The sequence below is a fragment of the Gymnoscopelus microlampas genome, assembly GCF_963454915.1.
Source record: "Gymnoscopelus microlampas genome assembly, chromosome: 15".
Taxonomy (NCBI): Eukaryota; Metazoa; Chordata; class Actinopteri; order Myctophiformes; family Myctophidae; genus Gymnoscopelus; species Gymnoscopelus microlampas.
Window position 1 is genome coordinate 35,714,647 of NC_139952.1, and position 18,156 is coordinate 35,732,802.

Below are 18,156 nucleotides of genomic sequence, written 5' to 3' on the forward strand. Positions count from 1 at the left end.
GTTTTCCACAAGCGGGGATTATGAGGAATACCGACTTATTGCTGGTAGCCGGTTCATGAAACAGCAGCGTTCAAAGATGAACAAACAAAACATTTGCTGGCATATTTGTATAGATTATATTTTTGTTCTGTACAGTAGGTGGTGGCTGATTTAGGCAGTCACACCTGGCCTGAGTCCGTGTATTATTAGACTCTGGGCTGGGTGTGACGACACACCTGTTGTGCAGATGCACACAGGATAAACGGGGCCTTCCCCACACGCCTCCATCACGACAGCATGTTCCATCTGCTCTGGCTGCTTGTACCATCTGGCCCCTCTCTGCAACAAGCTGAGAGACAGGGACCATTCTGCTGAAGCAGTGGAAGGATTCCGGGACTTTCCTTAGGCACCAGAATTCCCTTGTTGCACTATCTACTTCTCAACCTTTTCAGGCCACGACCCCCCAAAATAGTTTGAACTGGGGACCCCCAAAATAATCATATTTGAACTCGGGACCCCCACCTGTACAAGCACTTGGAATTGTAGGAGTTGAGTTGATTACTTTTGATGCAGTAATGGTCTTATTTCTTTTCTCTTTCGTTCTTTTTTTTGGGGTATTAAAAGTCCTTAAATTGTAACTTCAATGTCATGTGGGGACCTGCTCAAAATCATGTGGGGACCCCCCTGGGGGTTCCGACCCACAGTCTGAGAACCACTGATCTACTTTGTGATTATACTTGCGGCCCTATCTGGTGCGGTGCCTTATCCCTTATCTTTATGCCTAATCTAATCTTAATAGGCATTTTTTATTATTTCGAGAAATTAAAACAGTGAAAATATCCGATCTACAGGCTCACAACGCGTCGATGTAGATTGTCTATTTCTTTTTACTATTTTAAAGTGTTTTTCAAAATAAAATAAAAAAACAAATAAGATTAGGCATAAGGTCGCGCAAAATAGGGCCCCTAATGCTTAATTTGAGTTTCTGTAATGCACCAGAAAATAAAGAGCACTTTAATCCAAAAACCCTACCTGTCATCTGTTTACTCTTACCAAGCACTCCACAATTTTAAATATTCTTATTATATCATATTAGGAAATGTTTTACTATGTTTTGAAGCAGGAAATATTAACCACATGAACCCCTAGCATCGCTATTCTGGGCACACCATAATAGGCGAACATCCTGTGAAAATAGGCAAACATTCAATAACCTGCAATCTCAATGTTTATCTATTTATTTATTATATCTATAGACGGAACACAAGATGTCCGTTGAGGAGGTTTGCCGGAAATACAACACTGATATCGTCCATGTAAATTTCTCCCCTAGGACGTGTTCTTATTCTCAAGTATGGCAACCTTTAAGTTATGCAGTCATCCATTGTTTCAGATCTGACTGACATACCATTATGTAGAGTATCTCTCTATTCACTGTCTCTGACAATTGATACATGTAGTACAGTACAAGACTACAGTAATCCCTGAGGGATTGGAACGAGTATTCGATTAGAAAGAAATTAAGATTTCTTGCATCGCTAATCTCTAGTAGAGATAGTGGGATTCCCACTAGGCGTATCACTTCCTCGAGATTTACATTTAGCCTTGTGTTAACCCATTAAAACCGGGAAAGCATCGGAGTGACCACTATAACCATTATTTTATACTTTGACCATACAAAGATAGCAGATATACAAGCTCATAGCGCGTCACTTCGTGCCGCACTATGAGCTTGTAGATATGCTATTTTTGAAAAACCTTGAAAAAACGTATTAGTATTGGTGATGCAAAACATTGTCTTGTGTCTCTCCCCGACTCACCGGACTGGTCCTCGGTGGTGTCGGCTTCGTGGATCTGACTGTCGAACCACATGTGAGCCACGGTCATCCTGTTCTGGGTCAGGGTGCCCGTCTTGTCGGAGCAGATGGTGGAGGTGGAGCCCAGGGTCTCCACGGCCTCCAGATTCTTCACCAGACAGTTCTTACGCGCCATGCGCTTGGCAGTCAGGGTCAGACACACCTGGTAGACAGGGAAAGAAACCAGAGAGAGAGGTAGAGAGAGGCGAGAGTAGGCAAAGAGGGGAAACGAGAGAGAAAGAAGCAACAGGGGTAAAAAGGAAAACAAAAAAAGAGAGAAAAAGATAATTGGTTGCCAGTCAAGATGGTGAAACAGAAGAGATACACAACTCCAGGCACAAAGTAAACTTTAAAGGAGAATTTCTTCAACACTTCAGGTGTCATTTTCACTCAGGCTGTTGTGTGGACCCCACACGTTTTAAGCTGCTTGATTCAATATATACTTAGATATTTGATATTAATTTGATCAAATGCATTCCAATATAAGCCCATCCAACACCAAACTCCATGTTCATTCATTGTAACTCTTTGTAAACACGTCCCTGGTTCTCAAGACTGATATTGTCCTTCTAATAAATGTGTCAACAGATTTTTTTCTAATGAATAAATTTAATTTCATCTTACTTTTCAAATTAAATATCTAAATCAAGCAACTTGGAGTACAAACAAAAGCCTGAGTAGATGTGAAAATAACCGCAGAAAGTGGAATTCCCCTTTAATCAAGCATGCCTTCATCCCACGTCTCTACCCTGACACCTGGAGATGTCCATCCTGATCACTAACACCCGTATATCCCCTCTACAGCACAATGCACTACCAATTCAATAACAGCCATATGAGCGATGCAGAAAGAAAGAAAAACGCAACGCATGAGCAAGTGATGCGCTGAAGCAGAAGAGTGTATTGCTATGTCATCATGCCAATGTACGGCAAGACGCGCGGGCCAAAAAACATAACTAGCCAAGCAGCCGGCGCCACATTCAAATGTAACGTAGCCGACTAGCCGGCGTTAGCCTATAGTGTCATTACGTTAGCTAGCCGTTGTCATTGGAGACAACTGACCCAGTGGTCTCACAGAATGACCCAGGCTCAGCCACAGGCCTGGAAAAAGAGACACAAACACAAAGAGAGAAGAGGAGGAGAGAAGGAGCGATATAGATACACAAACAAGTATGGGCTGTCCAAGGAGAGACAGGGAGAGAGAGAGAGAGAGATACACAGATAGATACAACACAACACCAATCGCCACAGAGAGATATAGACACATTGATACTGTACGTACAGTATGTTAAAGCCAACGCTAGTACAACAATAAAAACAGAGATGCACAGACGAATACACAAACACACAGAGATATCATGGCACGTCGGGACACAACACAATAACAGATGCAGACAGGGGAATACAAATATTACACAACAGGCTACACAACCTCACACGCACACAAAGTTCACAAAGTACACCACCAGCCCTGAGTGAAACAGTAGGTTGCATTTAGGACTCGTACTCTGTATTCTTAGGCTACTAAGTATTTCTTCTTAACTTCTCCTGTCTGTATTCTACTGAGATACCCTCTCAGTTTTAACCAGCTTGCAATACTAGGTTGTACAGAGGTGGGATTGAATACATTACAGCAATTAAAAGCCAGATAAGCTGACAGTCAAAAGTATAAAATATGTTAACGAGTGCCTTGCAATTGTCTAAAATTCTTCCTCATTGTGTTTTACGACACTGAAGTTGTCTAAAGGTCTTTACACACTAGGAATGATGCAAACCTGTCATGACTAAAGAGTGAATCGCTTGGTCTAATTTCATAATTGTTCGATTACTGATCTCTTTCTGATCAAGTTGGTAGAAGGGGACATAACCAGCACCCGTTGTTGACAGTATGCAGCGGGAACTAGCAAGCCTCCCACTCCACACGTTATCTGTAAAACACCATTTCAGAACACTTCATATGCTACTGTATGTTTTTTAATCGCTGATAATCGCTATCGCGGTTGATAATAACATAATTAAATGAATTGCCCCTGGTGTGTTAAGGCCTTAAAATATCTGCAAGATGCTGTTTGACTCAGGTCTGCACAAAACACCCTGTAATGAGAATGACATAAATATATTGGAAAACAGAGGTACAGTATATGCAGAAAATTACACACACACACACGCACACACACACACACGCACACGCACACGCACGCGCACACGCACACGCACACACACACGCACACGCACACACAGTCACACACATCCCACATTAACATAGTATGCTGTCCATTTTAGAGTCTAAAAACTACAATCCCTAGATAAGACAGATAAAATATATACTGTCAAACTGCAGTACTCAAAAGATATACCCCTCATACAAACAAAAAGGTATGGAAACCTAGTAGTAGTACGGTATGCACGCACGCACGCGCACGCACACGCTCGTGCGTGCACACACACACACACACACACACACACACACACACACACACACACACACACACACACACACACACACACACACACACACACACACACACACACACACACACCATCCTCCTGTACTCACAGTGACGGTGGCCAGAAGACCCTCGGGCACGTTGGCCACGATGATGCCGATGAGGAAGATGACGGCCTCCAGCCAGGAGTAGCCCAGGATGACGGCCAGGATGAAGAAGCTGACGCCCAGGAAGACGGCCACGCCTGTGATCAGGTGGATGAAGTGTTCGATCTCCTTGGCGATGGGCGTCTACAAGAGGAAGAGGAAGAGGGTTTTGTATTCGAGTGGGAAACTTGGAGGTCAATGGCATACAGTCACAAAAAAACAAACATCCTGTTTTGCTTTGTTTGTATCAGTGGCCACTTTGGACACAAATAACATGGCAGCCAACGTCTTTGACTTCACTACCCAAAAGTCTAGGCAAGCATGTCCGGCGAGGACTCACTGTGATTGGCCAGTCTTCGCACTGACTGGCAGTTCTGCCTTGGTGTCTTGGCAAGTGCCATGATGAAACTCATTGTCTCCCCTAAACATAGTAATACAGTCAACCCCCCCAAGGATGATTGTTATTGCTTAAACATGTAACTTTATAATTTTGTGGGACATAATATGCTATATAGTTGTTTAAAGTTACATAGCGCTGCTTTAACAAGCTCTGTACTTGTGAAATACTATGGGAAACTAGCCGATATACAACTTCCAAACCAAGCTTGTAGATCTTCTATTTTCATTATTTTTTGACCATTCTTTGACAATGTCTGCCTATAATGACATGCCCAAAATCGCCCTCTTTAAAATACATAGACACAGCCCTCTAAAGTCTAGTCATCCACTTACAGTAGCTCATCGTGCCTGAAGCAGGGTGAGCTCATAGACCCAGTGGCGTGCACAGACATTTTGAGGGGCTGGTGCTCAAGTAAATTATACTTTTTAGCCGCCAGCTGAAAGCGCGGCTCTGTATTCACTCTGACTCTGACCCGACAGATTTCCGACATGTATTCAACACTTTTTTTGCTATTGGCTGTCCTGGCTGTCCTTCACTACTTCACAGCCAATGGGGAGACACTACTTTAAAGCCAATGGACGGCCGTCCTAGCCAATGGACGGCCGTCGTTTACAGCACCCGCCTCCCCTCGCAGCACCGCGGCGCAGGCACGCCGGGCAGTTGTCCTCCCACCCCCCCTTACCTCTGACTGCAAAGGTCTAATAGCGGCCAAACAACGGATGCACGCTTATACAGTACTTGAGTAAATGTACTTAGTTACTTAGAACATTTATTTTTCGACGACTTCACATCGCCCGTCCCCGCAGGGAAGGGGGTTCCCTGGCTCAAAACAGATGGGGGGGGGGGGGCTGTTGACAAATACATATTAATCTGGGGGTCCATGAACATGTTTGAGCACGCGAGTTTTCCTTTCGCCTCCGAGGCACCCAAACCAGTAGAGAGTAGAGACGTGAAAGGAGTTGGGGAGAGCCTGGCTGTGTTGTTGACTGACAACGGGTGCATTTCTCCTTTCCGACATGTCGCCTTTCCGACGTTGACTAACCCTATACCTAACCCTAACCCTAACCGCACGCGGAAGCCACTAGTCGGAGTGGTGAGATGTCGGAATGGAAGGAGCACCCCACTGGCAACAGTGGGGTGCTCAAGTTGTAACAATAGTGCTGTATCCTTACTTTGTTGCAGTAATCAATTCATTACAATATACGTACAATGACTGACAGAATATATATATATATATATATATATATATATATATATATATATATATATATATATATATATATATATATATATATATATATATATATATATACATATAAATACATATTCCAAATATTATTTAACTTTTTCTTTTCAAGATCTTTTTGCAAATAGCCGATCTACAAGCTCAAAAAGCGTCGTGCATGCAACACTTTGCGAGCATGTAGATCTGCTATTTTCAAATAGCCAATGTACTAGTCTGTGCTACTGCTCGTATGTATGTATGTGTATGTGTGTATATATATATATATATATATATATATATATATATACACACACATATCTATACATATATATATATATATATATATATATATATGTATATATATATATATTCCAAATATTCTTTAACTTTTTCTTTTCAAGATCTTTTTGAAAATAGCCGATCTACAAGCTCAAAAAGCGTTGTGAATGCAACACTTTGCGCACATGTAGATATGCTATTTTCAAATAGCCAATGTACTAGTCTGTGCTACTGCTCATGTAGCCTAGTCGCTTCTTTTGGCTTTGTTTTCATAGAACTGACTGCTTATTTCACTCATGCAAGAGAGCCTAGTCAGCCTACGTGACACATAACATCACACTTTTGCGGATTCCCCTGTATTGCACGTTTAGATGGAGAAGCGAGGCTGCGCCATTTTCACCCTGAAAGGTGGTTTCACTTAGGATTAGGGTTGCACTTTACTTTCATAGCCTAAGCATAAGTAGGCTAGGCTAACTATTTTTGTTGCTGATACAAATTTAATTTACTTCTACTCAACTACATCTCAGAGGCAAATATTGTGCATTACATTATAAAACATACATTTAACACTTTAGCCCTATTTCACACCTACAAGTATAATACCTACTTGTAGATCTGCTATTTTCAAACATTTTAGTACTTTCACTTTTGGAACTTTACGTACATTTTGATACCAATACTATTGTACTTTCACACAAGTACATTGCGACACACGCACACACACACACACACACACACACACACACACACACACACACACACACACACACACACACACACACACACACACACACACACACACACACACACACACACACACACACACACACACACACACACACACACACACACATATCCTTTATATTGGTAGCCAACCGATGAACCTCTCTGTTGAGTTATTTTGGTTGCATTGGAATGGCTGAGATTTCATTTTAAAGACCACTTTTACATTTTGTGCTGCAGAGTGGGGCAAAAAAAGCCTGCCGCTGGCAGCTATATTATGACTTTAGTCATTTCTTGTTTTTGTTTACTTGGTCTGCTCTTTTTTCCCTCTACACCTATACCTCTTTGCCAAAAATAGCCGATCTACAAGCCCACAACGCCTCGCAGCGCGAGGCGTTGTGGGCTTGTAGATCTGCTATTTTTGGCTAAAGTTCTCCTCAGAAAAGGGATGCTAGGTTTCGAGTGGTTATGGTAAAAAGAAAAATCATATCACATTAAGATTTGGCGGACCCCCTGTCGTAACTCTGAGGACCCCCTGTTGAAGACCCCTGCTGTAAACTTTCAAAAGGGCACTTCTGGTCAAGAGGGCAAAGGGCAGGCGCTCTAGCACCACCTAGAGTCTATCTGTGCACGTCCCTGCATAGACCTCACACTGAAAGGGCACTTCGAAAATGATCAGTGGTAGTAGTGTCCTTGCTCAAGGGCCCAATGTCAGTTTGCATAAAAGAAAAACCCAGATGGAATACCTTGCCGGTCTCCAGGCCTGAGGTCAGGGTAGCAATGCGGCCCATCACGGTACGGTCACCGGTACACACCACGATGCCACGCGCCGTGCCTGGAGAATGGTAAACAAATATATATATTTTAATATAATATACAGAAACTGTATTATGTTTTGCCTAATTGTCAAGAATAAAATAACGAAACAAGAACAAGAATGAAAATCAAGGATGAGAGTGAAGAAAAAAGAAAACGTAAGAGCAGATGGCTGAAGACTGTGATCGCCTACACTGTATGCAATACCATATAATGTCCACATGGAGGCAGCATAGACCATACTCTTCCCAGTCAATTACCACCATGACCAATAATGGTGTTATAGCAAGCAAACGGGGAACACAACCATCAAAAGCAACTCTTACATAAAACATATACACCCATTTACACCTATAACTGTATTTATATATAATTTCAACAGTCCACTGTTTGTATGTGACCCACTGACTGTCATTGTCTATGTCTATGTTTTTATGTCATTGTCTGTTTCTTAACGATTCCCTCTTGACGGTCCGATTCCTTAACGGTTCCCTTTAACGACTACTACAGGGGGTTCCAATTGGACCCTTACAGGTCGGTAACTTTGAGAGTGTACAAATGGAACCAAATCCTCTCAGAGTTATGGTGGTCCTTGAAATTAAAAAGTCTGAGAACCACCAGTATTGTAATTGTAAAGCAGACGTGAAGTCCACATACCCGACAGAGTGCCAAGTGGGAAGTCAGTTGGATCAGTGTTTGTACACAATCTTGTCCCAAATCTGTGTGTGTGCGTGTGCCTGTCTGCAGTCTCTGCACATCTGTAATGCATGCATCTTGAGAACCATCTGACCGATAGACCTCAAACTCGGCCAGAAAGGCGGTTGTCCAAAACCGCCGAGCCGACCGATATGCCCACCACATGTGGGCCTGACCGAGTTCAAACTCGGGCGCATACATCGCCGAGGGAGTGATGATGGAGGAAAAGGAAGAAGAGGATGATTACATTAATGATGATGATGATGATGGTGAATGGCAAAGGCGGTAATGGGCAGAAGAGAAACCGAAGCAAAAGGGGTCGTGTGTGATGATGATGACAGCTGACTGAAAACATCTGCGATGATGACAGCATCGGTTCAAATGACATCAACGTCATTGTCAGGCAGTTGCAAAGATGACCGTACCTTCGACACAGTTGGTAGAGAAAAAAGCGATGTTGCGGGTCTCCAGGGGGTTGTCATGGGTACAGTCAGGTGACCTGGACTGTGGCTCTGATTCGCCAGTCAGGGAGGAGTTGTCCACCTGCGAGGGACAGGATTGTTTGTGAGAGAGAATATGTAAGTGTGTGTGTGTGTGTGTGTGTGTGTGTGTGTGTGTGTGTGTGTGTGTGTGTGTGTGTGTGTGTGTGTGTGTGTGTGTGTGTGTGAGGAAGCTTTTATGACCAAGGTCATTAAATACCAACCACTCCTACATACCATCTCAGAGCTGGGCTATAGGTGCAGACTATTTGTTTTTATATTTGGCAGCCTAGGACATACCCACAGACTGGTTGTTAGAGGGTTCCAACAACTGGGGATGCCCAAAAAGGAGGCAAAAAGGCTGGCAAAGTTTTGTGCTGTCTCTGCTATAATTGGCAGCCGCCACATATGGCGGAGATGCCCTTACTTATACCCATAGAGTACTGAGTGACATGCTTATTGTATCATGAAGACATATGCCATGATTTTGTGATGTAATCTTACTGCATCTTTAATATTTGTGTCCTTGTATGCTCTCCTTTGTGTGGACATAAATAAATGGTTAAAATGTGTGTGTGTGTGTGTTGTTCCTGGTTAGATACTGGCTCCTCTTGGCATTGCATGTCTAAGTGTTCTTGAGCACTAACCTGAACCCCTAACTGCACCTTGCATCTGTGTGTGAATGTGAGGCATACATTTTTTTTTTTTGTCAAGGTGTTGCGATGCAAAGCATTGTAGCTTGTAGATTGTTTCTTTTTGACGAGTGATGCCGTTTAACTTGTACAACGGAGTGCTTTCAAGTTAGTTTTACGTTGGCTATTCCAGTTGCCCTTTATGGTGTTAAACAGGGCGTGGACCAATGCGTCACAACGGCTATTTTCAGCATGCAACCAAGTGTAAAATCTGCCATTACGACGCCATCAAGGCCTGCCAAAAATACATTTTTCAACTGTAGATTTAGTCGACCAAAATGCTGTTAAAATTAACACTGGTTGCCAGTGTCGCGCACCGCAAATAGCAAATCTAACAAGCTCACAATGCATTGCAGCGCAATAAGGCTCAAGTGTGCATGTGCGCATGCCTGTGCAAGAGTGTGTGCGGTCCCACCTTGCAGCCATGGGCGGAGACAATGCGGAGGTCAGCAGGGACCCTGTCTCCTCCTTTCACCTCCACCAGATCTCCTCCCACCACCTCCTCAGCGTTAATCGTTATCTTTTCCCCCTCACGGATCACCAGGGCTTGCTGGAGATGGAGGGAGGGGGGAAAGAGGAGAGGGAAACAGTAAGAGAAAGAGAGAGCTGTAATCAAAGTCTGTCCCATTCGGCTCAACAAGATGCTCTCCACTGCTAAGATGGAAGAAATCCGTCATAACAGACATAATTCAGAAGTTCTGTGTCAAACACGGAAGAGGATGTAATCAATCCATCAGGGTTTGTTCAAAATGATATTTTACATTACATTTGAGGGTGCTGAGCTACGGCAGCACAAAATTAATCAGCTACACCATTAAAAGTCATAATCACCACTTAATTGTGTGTTTGTCATGAGAAACGACCGTTTACCTAAATCTTTACTTTTCGGGGGGAAAAGATTTATAACAACAATGAGCCATCATCACACACCAAATAGCTCCTATTAAAAGGATTTTAGTCTGCAAAAGTATTGACATTTCGAGCAACAAAGCTCAGACTTCAGAGCCGGTATTGCTCGAAACATCTACTTTTGCAGATTACAATCCTTTTAACAAGAGCTATTTGGTGTGCAGATCTTTCTGTTTCCATTCCACCAGGTATTTTTGGATCCAGCACCCATCCGATTTGGTTTTGAGATCTGCAATTATTTTTTTATCGTACCACTGTAATACACACATTGCCAAACGCAGGGTCCTAAAACCCTTCGGTTTCTCAAGAACACATTGCACATTCAAGTATCACTATCTTATCTTAAATGGTAGAGATCGGTTTTACAGAAACAAAACCTTAACTCATGGATGGATCCTAAATATCTGTGCAGATTCTAAATCCGAATATGCAATCACTTGCATTTACTGTAAGTAAGTAACACATCCAAAATTTCAATTAAATGGAGGACAAAGTACTCACATTTCCACTTTTTTTAATGGCACACCAATAAATGAACGCGTTTCGGCTATGAGCCTTCCTCAGAGCATGCTCTTTTTATAATTCCTTCTTTTGATGTGTATACTGGACTTTAGGTCTAGCACTCCACTGAGAAAACCCATTGTTGATGCGCAACCTCTTTTTCTTATTTTGTAAGTAAGTAGCCTTGGGAACTAATGGATCCCGAGCCATGTGGCCCATATCCTATAGCATATCGTTGCTGTCCGGCAGGAACCAACTAACTCCATTTTTCCGCTTTTGCATTTTTTCCGCCATAAATCAGGGCCATTGAACACCCTTTAAGTCTGTGTGTTCATTAAAAAAATCACACCTGTGTGAAGGTAGCGGCGCCTTTGATATATTTTGTCATAGATATGTGTTTCTACAAGAGAAACAATATTAAAAGGCTTCCAGTGGCACTAAATAGTTTTTTTGTATGTGTGAAAGTGAAAGTGGTGAAGTCTGTATAAATATCCAACCCATGAAAGTATTAACAAGCTTGTCAGCTTGTGACTGAATAATAACTACATTGGATCCATTGCCATACCTGGGGCACCATGTTCTTGAAGGACTCCATGATCTTGGAGCTCTTGGCCTCCTGGAAGTAGGAGAAACAGCCGGTGATGATGACCACAGCTGACAGCACGATACCAAGGTACAACTACAGAGATGGAGAGAGAGAGAAGAGAGAGGAGGGAGATGTTAAAGTCATCATTTAGTTCAGTGACATCTCATTACTTAAAGTACTCTGAAAAGGAGAACTAGGAAGGAATGGAAACAGACAACCAACTACAGGGAAAGAGCGCACAAAGATCTGGCTTTCATATTTAATCTCTCACGACGGTCTAAAAATACACTGGATATGAACAAACAAGGTCAAAACAGATAAACCATGAGAGAGAGAGAGAGAGAGAGAGAGAGAGAGAGAGAGAGAGAGAGAGAGAGAGAGAGAGGAAGCAGGACAGAGATATTACTGTCACATTCAGAGCAACAATAAATGTCATTAATTTTAACATCATTTTACACTACAAGTGTAATTTTGATTCATGCCGTTATAAGAGAGGTGAGGCGTTAGATATGTCAGACATGGCTATTTCAGTACCTTCTAGAAATAGTACAAATACTGCTCTGATTCGGGGGCGCGAACCTATGAACCTGTAAGATGCTGTTGTTCGCTGAAAATAAGTGATTTTAAACTGAAAGATTTTGGTTGAAAAACAGCTACTTTCAACAGATGGCATGGTTGTACAATAAAGTATAAATGACTGATTAGTATGTCTCAGTCCTTCATGCTGACTCAACTGTGTCCTCGCTTGGTCTGTGTGTTTTCCCAGAGTCCAGCCCTATGGCCTGTCTCTGACACATTGTCCTTTCCACGCTGTATGTGTCAAAGCTGTTTAGCCTCGAGACTTCAGCACTACGTGCTGACCCGGGCACTAAACAACGCTGACCCATAAACCTTTGCTCTTACCCTGCTGTGAGTGATGCTCCCCCCATGGCGGAACCAAAAGAGACACTGACACGATGCTATCTGTCAGCCTGAGAAGGTGTCCCTGTCTGGCCGGTGCGGCTCAGCTGAGGCGATGCTGTCACTGATACCATGCTATTGCTAGCCTAGCTCTCTTTTCATAACTTGCTGAAAACAGGTAGGGGGAACACTGCTTTATCAATCTCTCCCTCTCTCCCTATACTGTATCTATCCCCCCTATTTCTATACATCCATCAGTCTATGCATCCACCCACCTCTCACTCCCCGTTTATCTGTGTTTTCCCTCGCAAGATGCATGTACCTTCCTATGTATCCTTCCATCCATTAATCCATTTCTCTTCTGTAATCCTTCCCTTTCCTCTTTTGTATCGACTCATTATCGTCTGCATGTTCAACGGCTGTAGCAGCACGGATGGCATGAGTAGGACGGAGGACAGCACCATGTTTACCTCCCCACCCATCCCTCCACCCACCAACCCAACCTTCCATCCCACCACCCTTCCACCCACTCTCTCTCTCTCATCTTACATTGTCTCCGGCAGGTTCGTCCTCGGTGGCGGCCTGGATGGCGTAGGCCAAGAAGCAGAGGATAGCTCCGGTCCACAGGAGAATGGAGAAACCCCCGAACAGCTGGCGACAGAACTTGACCCACTCCGGGGTGGTGGGGGGTGGGGTCAGCGCGTTGGGGCCATCCCTGGCCAGGTACTCCGCTGCCCTGGCATTGGTCAGACCCTGGAGGAGGGGCAGAGGGAAGACGGTAAGGTGGAGAAAGAGGTGTATAGGAGTGAGCGAAAGAGTGAAAGAAAGAGAGAGGGTAAGAGTAATTGCAAGGGAGGAGAGAAAAGGAAGAGGTGAAGAGTGGTGAGAGAGGGAGGTGTTGTGGGGTGAGATGGGACGAGTACAGAAGTAGGACGTTAGGGGAGTTGAAAAAGGAGAGGAGGGAGGAAGAAAGAGAAGAGAGGGCAAGAAGAGCAGGATGGCTCATCAATGTAAACATCACATGGTACTGTATATCACTGTCTGTGAACAGTTACAGACAAAGCATCATCAAGTAAAGTGTAGGAGGAGCAAAATGTTTCTTTAGAACAGTGGTTTTAAACACCACCGAACACTGTCTTCTGACTGTTCTACAGGGATGTTGTTTTACCTACTATATCAAGATTCTAATACCGTAATCAGTGTTTCCCCTTGGATGACATTGTAGCAGCGGCGAATGCAAAAACATTCATTTTTTGCATTCAAAATAAGAAATCAGGTGTCTTTGAGATTGACAGGTGTCGCTGAGTCACAGTGGGCCTGTGGACCGCCTCCAGGCAAAACACAACATGGGCAATACTACTGAGGCGTCTATCTTTTCTAGATGATTGATGTGTTCCTCGCTTGACAAGAAACAAGGTCTCAACTCGATGCATTGCGATGCGATGGTCGCTCGCTTGTAGGTCTGTTCTTTTTGGTATCACAGTCTATTGAGTGAAGTTGCAGGACTCTTTTTTTGTCTCGTCAAATGACAATCCTGATCAGTGTTAGTTTACTTCAATGCAGACATCTACCCGCTGCTTGTTGTATGTAACTTGATTTTAATATGCTGAGATGTTAAGTTAATTGACCTGAATAGGACCACAATGGAACCTTTCTGTGTAATCCTTTTAGCCCAAAATCTCTGACTGTACCTCGTGCTGTTTACATTTCTGTCTAATAAAGTATTCAATCAATCAATATTCAAAACCTATGAAGAGATATGGCGTTCTGTACAGTAAATAGACGGATCCCAGGGCTATTCAGAGAGAGAGAGAAGCCTATGACACTCCCATACGTAGACCTCCGTTCGTTGACACAGAGATTAACACAATATTCAAACACATATTGCCAAAACCAACTTACAGTTGATTTAGAACTTGTTTCTGTGTGCTCAGACTCAGTGATAACAAGAACAAGGAGTGGGCATACATAAGCAACGTCACATAGCGGCGAGATCAAAGATTGTTGTAACTATTTCAATGCGCCTGGATGGAGCCGTCACCTCTCGTCTCCTCTAATCTCTTCTGATCGTCTGTCAAAAGACATAAGACTTTAAATTGTCTTGTGGGTTGACGGACGGTGGGTGGCATTCACAAACGTTAACATGTCCATATGGGGATAAGGCTAGCTCCAAAAGGTCAGAATGTTCTACGAAGGTTTGTTTGTTTCGTTGACGTTCGGATATTGAGGTTCGGACGTTTGCCATTTACTTATTTTCTGGATTGTGACTTGCATGGCTATTCATTCTGCACTCTCCTATACCCATCCGGTTTAGTGAGGATACGGAAACGGTCTGTGTGTGCATGTATGTTTGTTGTGGTTATTACCAGATACAATAGGCAGGCTTTCGACCGGATCTGAGCACAGAGCAGTAAATAGAGGAAGTGCTACTGTTTGAATGCACACACATCCACACGCACACACGTGTGAACGGCACGCACACTCACATGAGCGGCTGCACCGCTTTAAAAAAAAGTACCGCTTTAGGCAGAATCACAGACAGACAATGGAAGCTAGTTCTTATATGGAAATAAAAAAATGCAGTAGATGGCTCCGATTCTTTTCACACACCAAGTGGCTAGTTAGTCTCCGTTGTCAACGCCATTGGCCGTTGGCAGGTGTTCATTTTGTTCCCTGGACCCTGGAAGTAATTAAAGGCTGTCCTACTTGAGAATAAGAACACATTCAATGAGAGCAATTTACCTGGACGATATCAGTGTTGTATTTCCGGCAAACCTCCTCAATGGACATCTTGTGTTCCGTCTGTAGAAAGAAAAGGACAAAAAGAATTATGAATAAACCTCAATTATATTCTGACATTTCAGTGACATTTTATATGGATTGAGTAATTACAAAATACTGTCAGTGTCAATCAATATGAAACCTTTCTAGAAAGCACAACCTTTAAAAAAAAAAAAAAAGAAGAAGAAAAAACGTTGAGAGAGGCTGTGAGGTTTTCTGGCGTGTTTTTGGAGCAGCTGTGGGTCACATTTTATCTTCAATTGATTCCTGGCATTTCCTTTATCCTTTGGCATACCAGATGGTTGGTGGTAGACATGCAGGTAAGGTACCCATTCAGTGTCAGTTACTTTCATGTATTGTATGTGTTTTTTATGTTCTGGTACTTGTGGGTAAAACTCCCCTAGTCTAGACTGGCCTTAGTAAAAAATAAAAAGCAAATAAAGTGTCCAAATTGCATATTTTCCATTTGGGGGAAAAGGTTACAGAATTTTGATACAACGCATGACACCTTTTGAAGCACAGTAGGTACTTGGTTGACAACAGATGACACTTTTCCACTTTTAATCATTAAAAGTGTAGATACCCCTCAGTGTAAAGGGTCATTCCTATATTTAGCCTATATTTACCACCCTCCTAACCTAACCTACCCCCCCCCCCCTCTCTCCATCTTCTTTTGTACATATTTCTCACTCTTCATACCAGTAACCTGTAAACTCATTGTATGACATTCTATAGTAGTTGTGTATATCTGTCTGTCTCTTATATGTCATCATGATTTGTGTGCGTGGGGAACTCATTTGAAACAAGCTCAGTGCTTTTATGAGTCTTCCAGTTTAGTAGACCTCGTATTGTGAATTTGTACTTCCATGTACTGTTGTTCTCATGTCTTACTAAATAAAGTACATCAATCAATCAGCTCATGGCTCCACACAGTAGGAAATCCCTCTGCCATTAGGATTGTATTTCTCTGGCATATTAACCTCAAACCACACAGCCTATACCACCACTACAGTTCAATAACAATACACTATGTCTTTGTTTAGCTCCCTATCAATTACATTACTTCAGGGTCAGAGTTATAAGAACTGGATCAATGGCAGGAATATGCTGTTTACGGAGTTCCGTTTTTCTCTCAAGACTGAGAATTTGACAGAATTGACCAACATTGTTAATAGTATATATTTTAGCATGGTGTCAACCTCCTCAGAATGAAGACTATTTTGTTATTGATTCCAACATCAACTTTCAGCATCCTGCTTAATGTCTGCTAAACATAAAAGGATTTAGTCCCATGAGAAACACTTCTTGGTTGGTTTTCAATTCACTGTGTGCATAAAGGTGATGTTTTTGTTAAAAGGATCCCTGGCTAATAAGCCAAACATGCCTAATACATTATAATTGCCCTCTATAACTAAAATATATGTTTTTAATATTAACCTAGGAAGTATTAAGTTGTTTTTTATTCTCACATGCATTCCATAAATTCCATAGGGCTAGACCACGCATGGACAAATGACATCATCAACTTGCGACAGGCATTGCCCCTTTTGAGTGAAACTATTTCTAAAATAAATAATAAAAGTTAAGGTGTTTTTAATTTTACATTTTAGTTATAGAGGACAATTATAATGTATTAAGGCATATTTGGCTTATTAGCCAGGGATCCTTTTAAAACATTAAAGCTCTGTATGTGTTTGTTCAGTAACAGGGTATTCCCATCTCTCAAAATCGTTAGTAAAACAGAAGATACATTTTTATGGATACCAATTTTATCCAACCAGGAGAAAACCACACAAATAGGATTTATCAGCTTACATTTTCAATTCAAAATGTGTCAGCTATTTTCTTCCCCATCACTTGTGTATCCTGTATTCTGCATAAGTTCTTTATCCTGGTTCAAATTGGTATCCTGACCTACAAACATATTTTATGATTACTTAAAAGTCCCTTGTTAATGGACTCTCTAGCGATGATTGCTATCAGAATATAGAGCTATTTAAAATCAATTACACCAACTTTAAGTTCTCTTAAAACTAGGTTTGCAACGATGCAAAGAAATCTGTATTTGATTTCCCATTCCCTTGTCATAACACGAGCTGTGACTGTAATATACGGTAGCTTTGAGTAGCTTGTGAATTCCACCCATCTGTGTTTAATGTGATGAACCCTGCTTGTTTGACGCTCTGTGTCACTTAAGCTTTTGTCTCTTGGCACAGAGCTGGTAGTACTGTTTGACTAAAGCCAGATTTATTCTTGGTTGCGCATTGTGTTTCACACCAGAAATAGGCGATCTATAAGCACAAAATGCGTCGTGCTACAACACATTGTGAGCTTGTAGATCAGCTTTCTTTGGAGTGAGACACCGGCGCGCAAATAAGCAAAGAACCATCATCAGCTACTGTCAACGTATCCCCATTCTGTACACTCTAGTTTCAGTCAGAGGAACCAGGTGTACTTACCAATGGGACTTCCTTCTTGAGGTCGTCCAGGTCCTTGCCCTTCTCCTTCTTCTTGGAAGGCGACTCCTTCTCATCCTTGTCCGTCGTGGTGGCCACGCGGTAGCTGTCAGACCGTCCATACTGCAACACACACACACGATTTTACAGGTATTTAACAAGTAGGAGTCAGTCAAATGCCTGTTAAATAAGCTTGAATTCCTACATCCTAATCTAATAATATGCACTAGTGTAAAAAAAGATACACACACACACACACACACACACACACACACACACACACAC

General features: G+C 42.4%; 1 protein-coding gene across 1 annotated transcript in view; it reads right to left on the minus strand.

The window, feature by feature from the left end:
• The window catches only part of atp1a3a (ATPase Na+/K+ transporting subunit alpha 3a), a 54,050-nt gene that overhangs the window by 15,268 nt on the left and 20,626 nt on the right, over positions 1–18,156 (minus strand). The window contains exons 2-10 of the mRNA XM_084080894.1: positions 17,875–17,994; positions 15,377–15,436; positions 13,184–13,387; positions 11,714–11,827; positions 10,154–10,288; positions 8,993–9,110; positions 7,802–7,890; positions 4,393–4,572; positions 1,800–1,998 (exon numbers count right to left, since the gene is read on the minus strand). Of these exons, the coding sequence (XP_083937020.1) occupies positions 1,800–1,998; positions 4,393–4,572; positions 7,802–7,890; positions 8,993–9,110; positions 10,154–10,288; positions 11,714–11,827; positions 13,184–13,387; positions 15,377–15,436; positions 17,875–17,994 (1,219 nt within the window). The remainder of the gene's footprint in view (positions 1–1,799; positions 1,999–4,392; positions 4,573–7,801; positions 7,891–8,992; positions 9,111–10,153; positions 10,289–11,713; positions 11,828–13,183; positions 13,388–15,376; positions 15,437–17,874; positions 17,995–18,156) is intronic.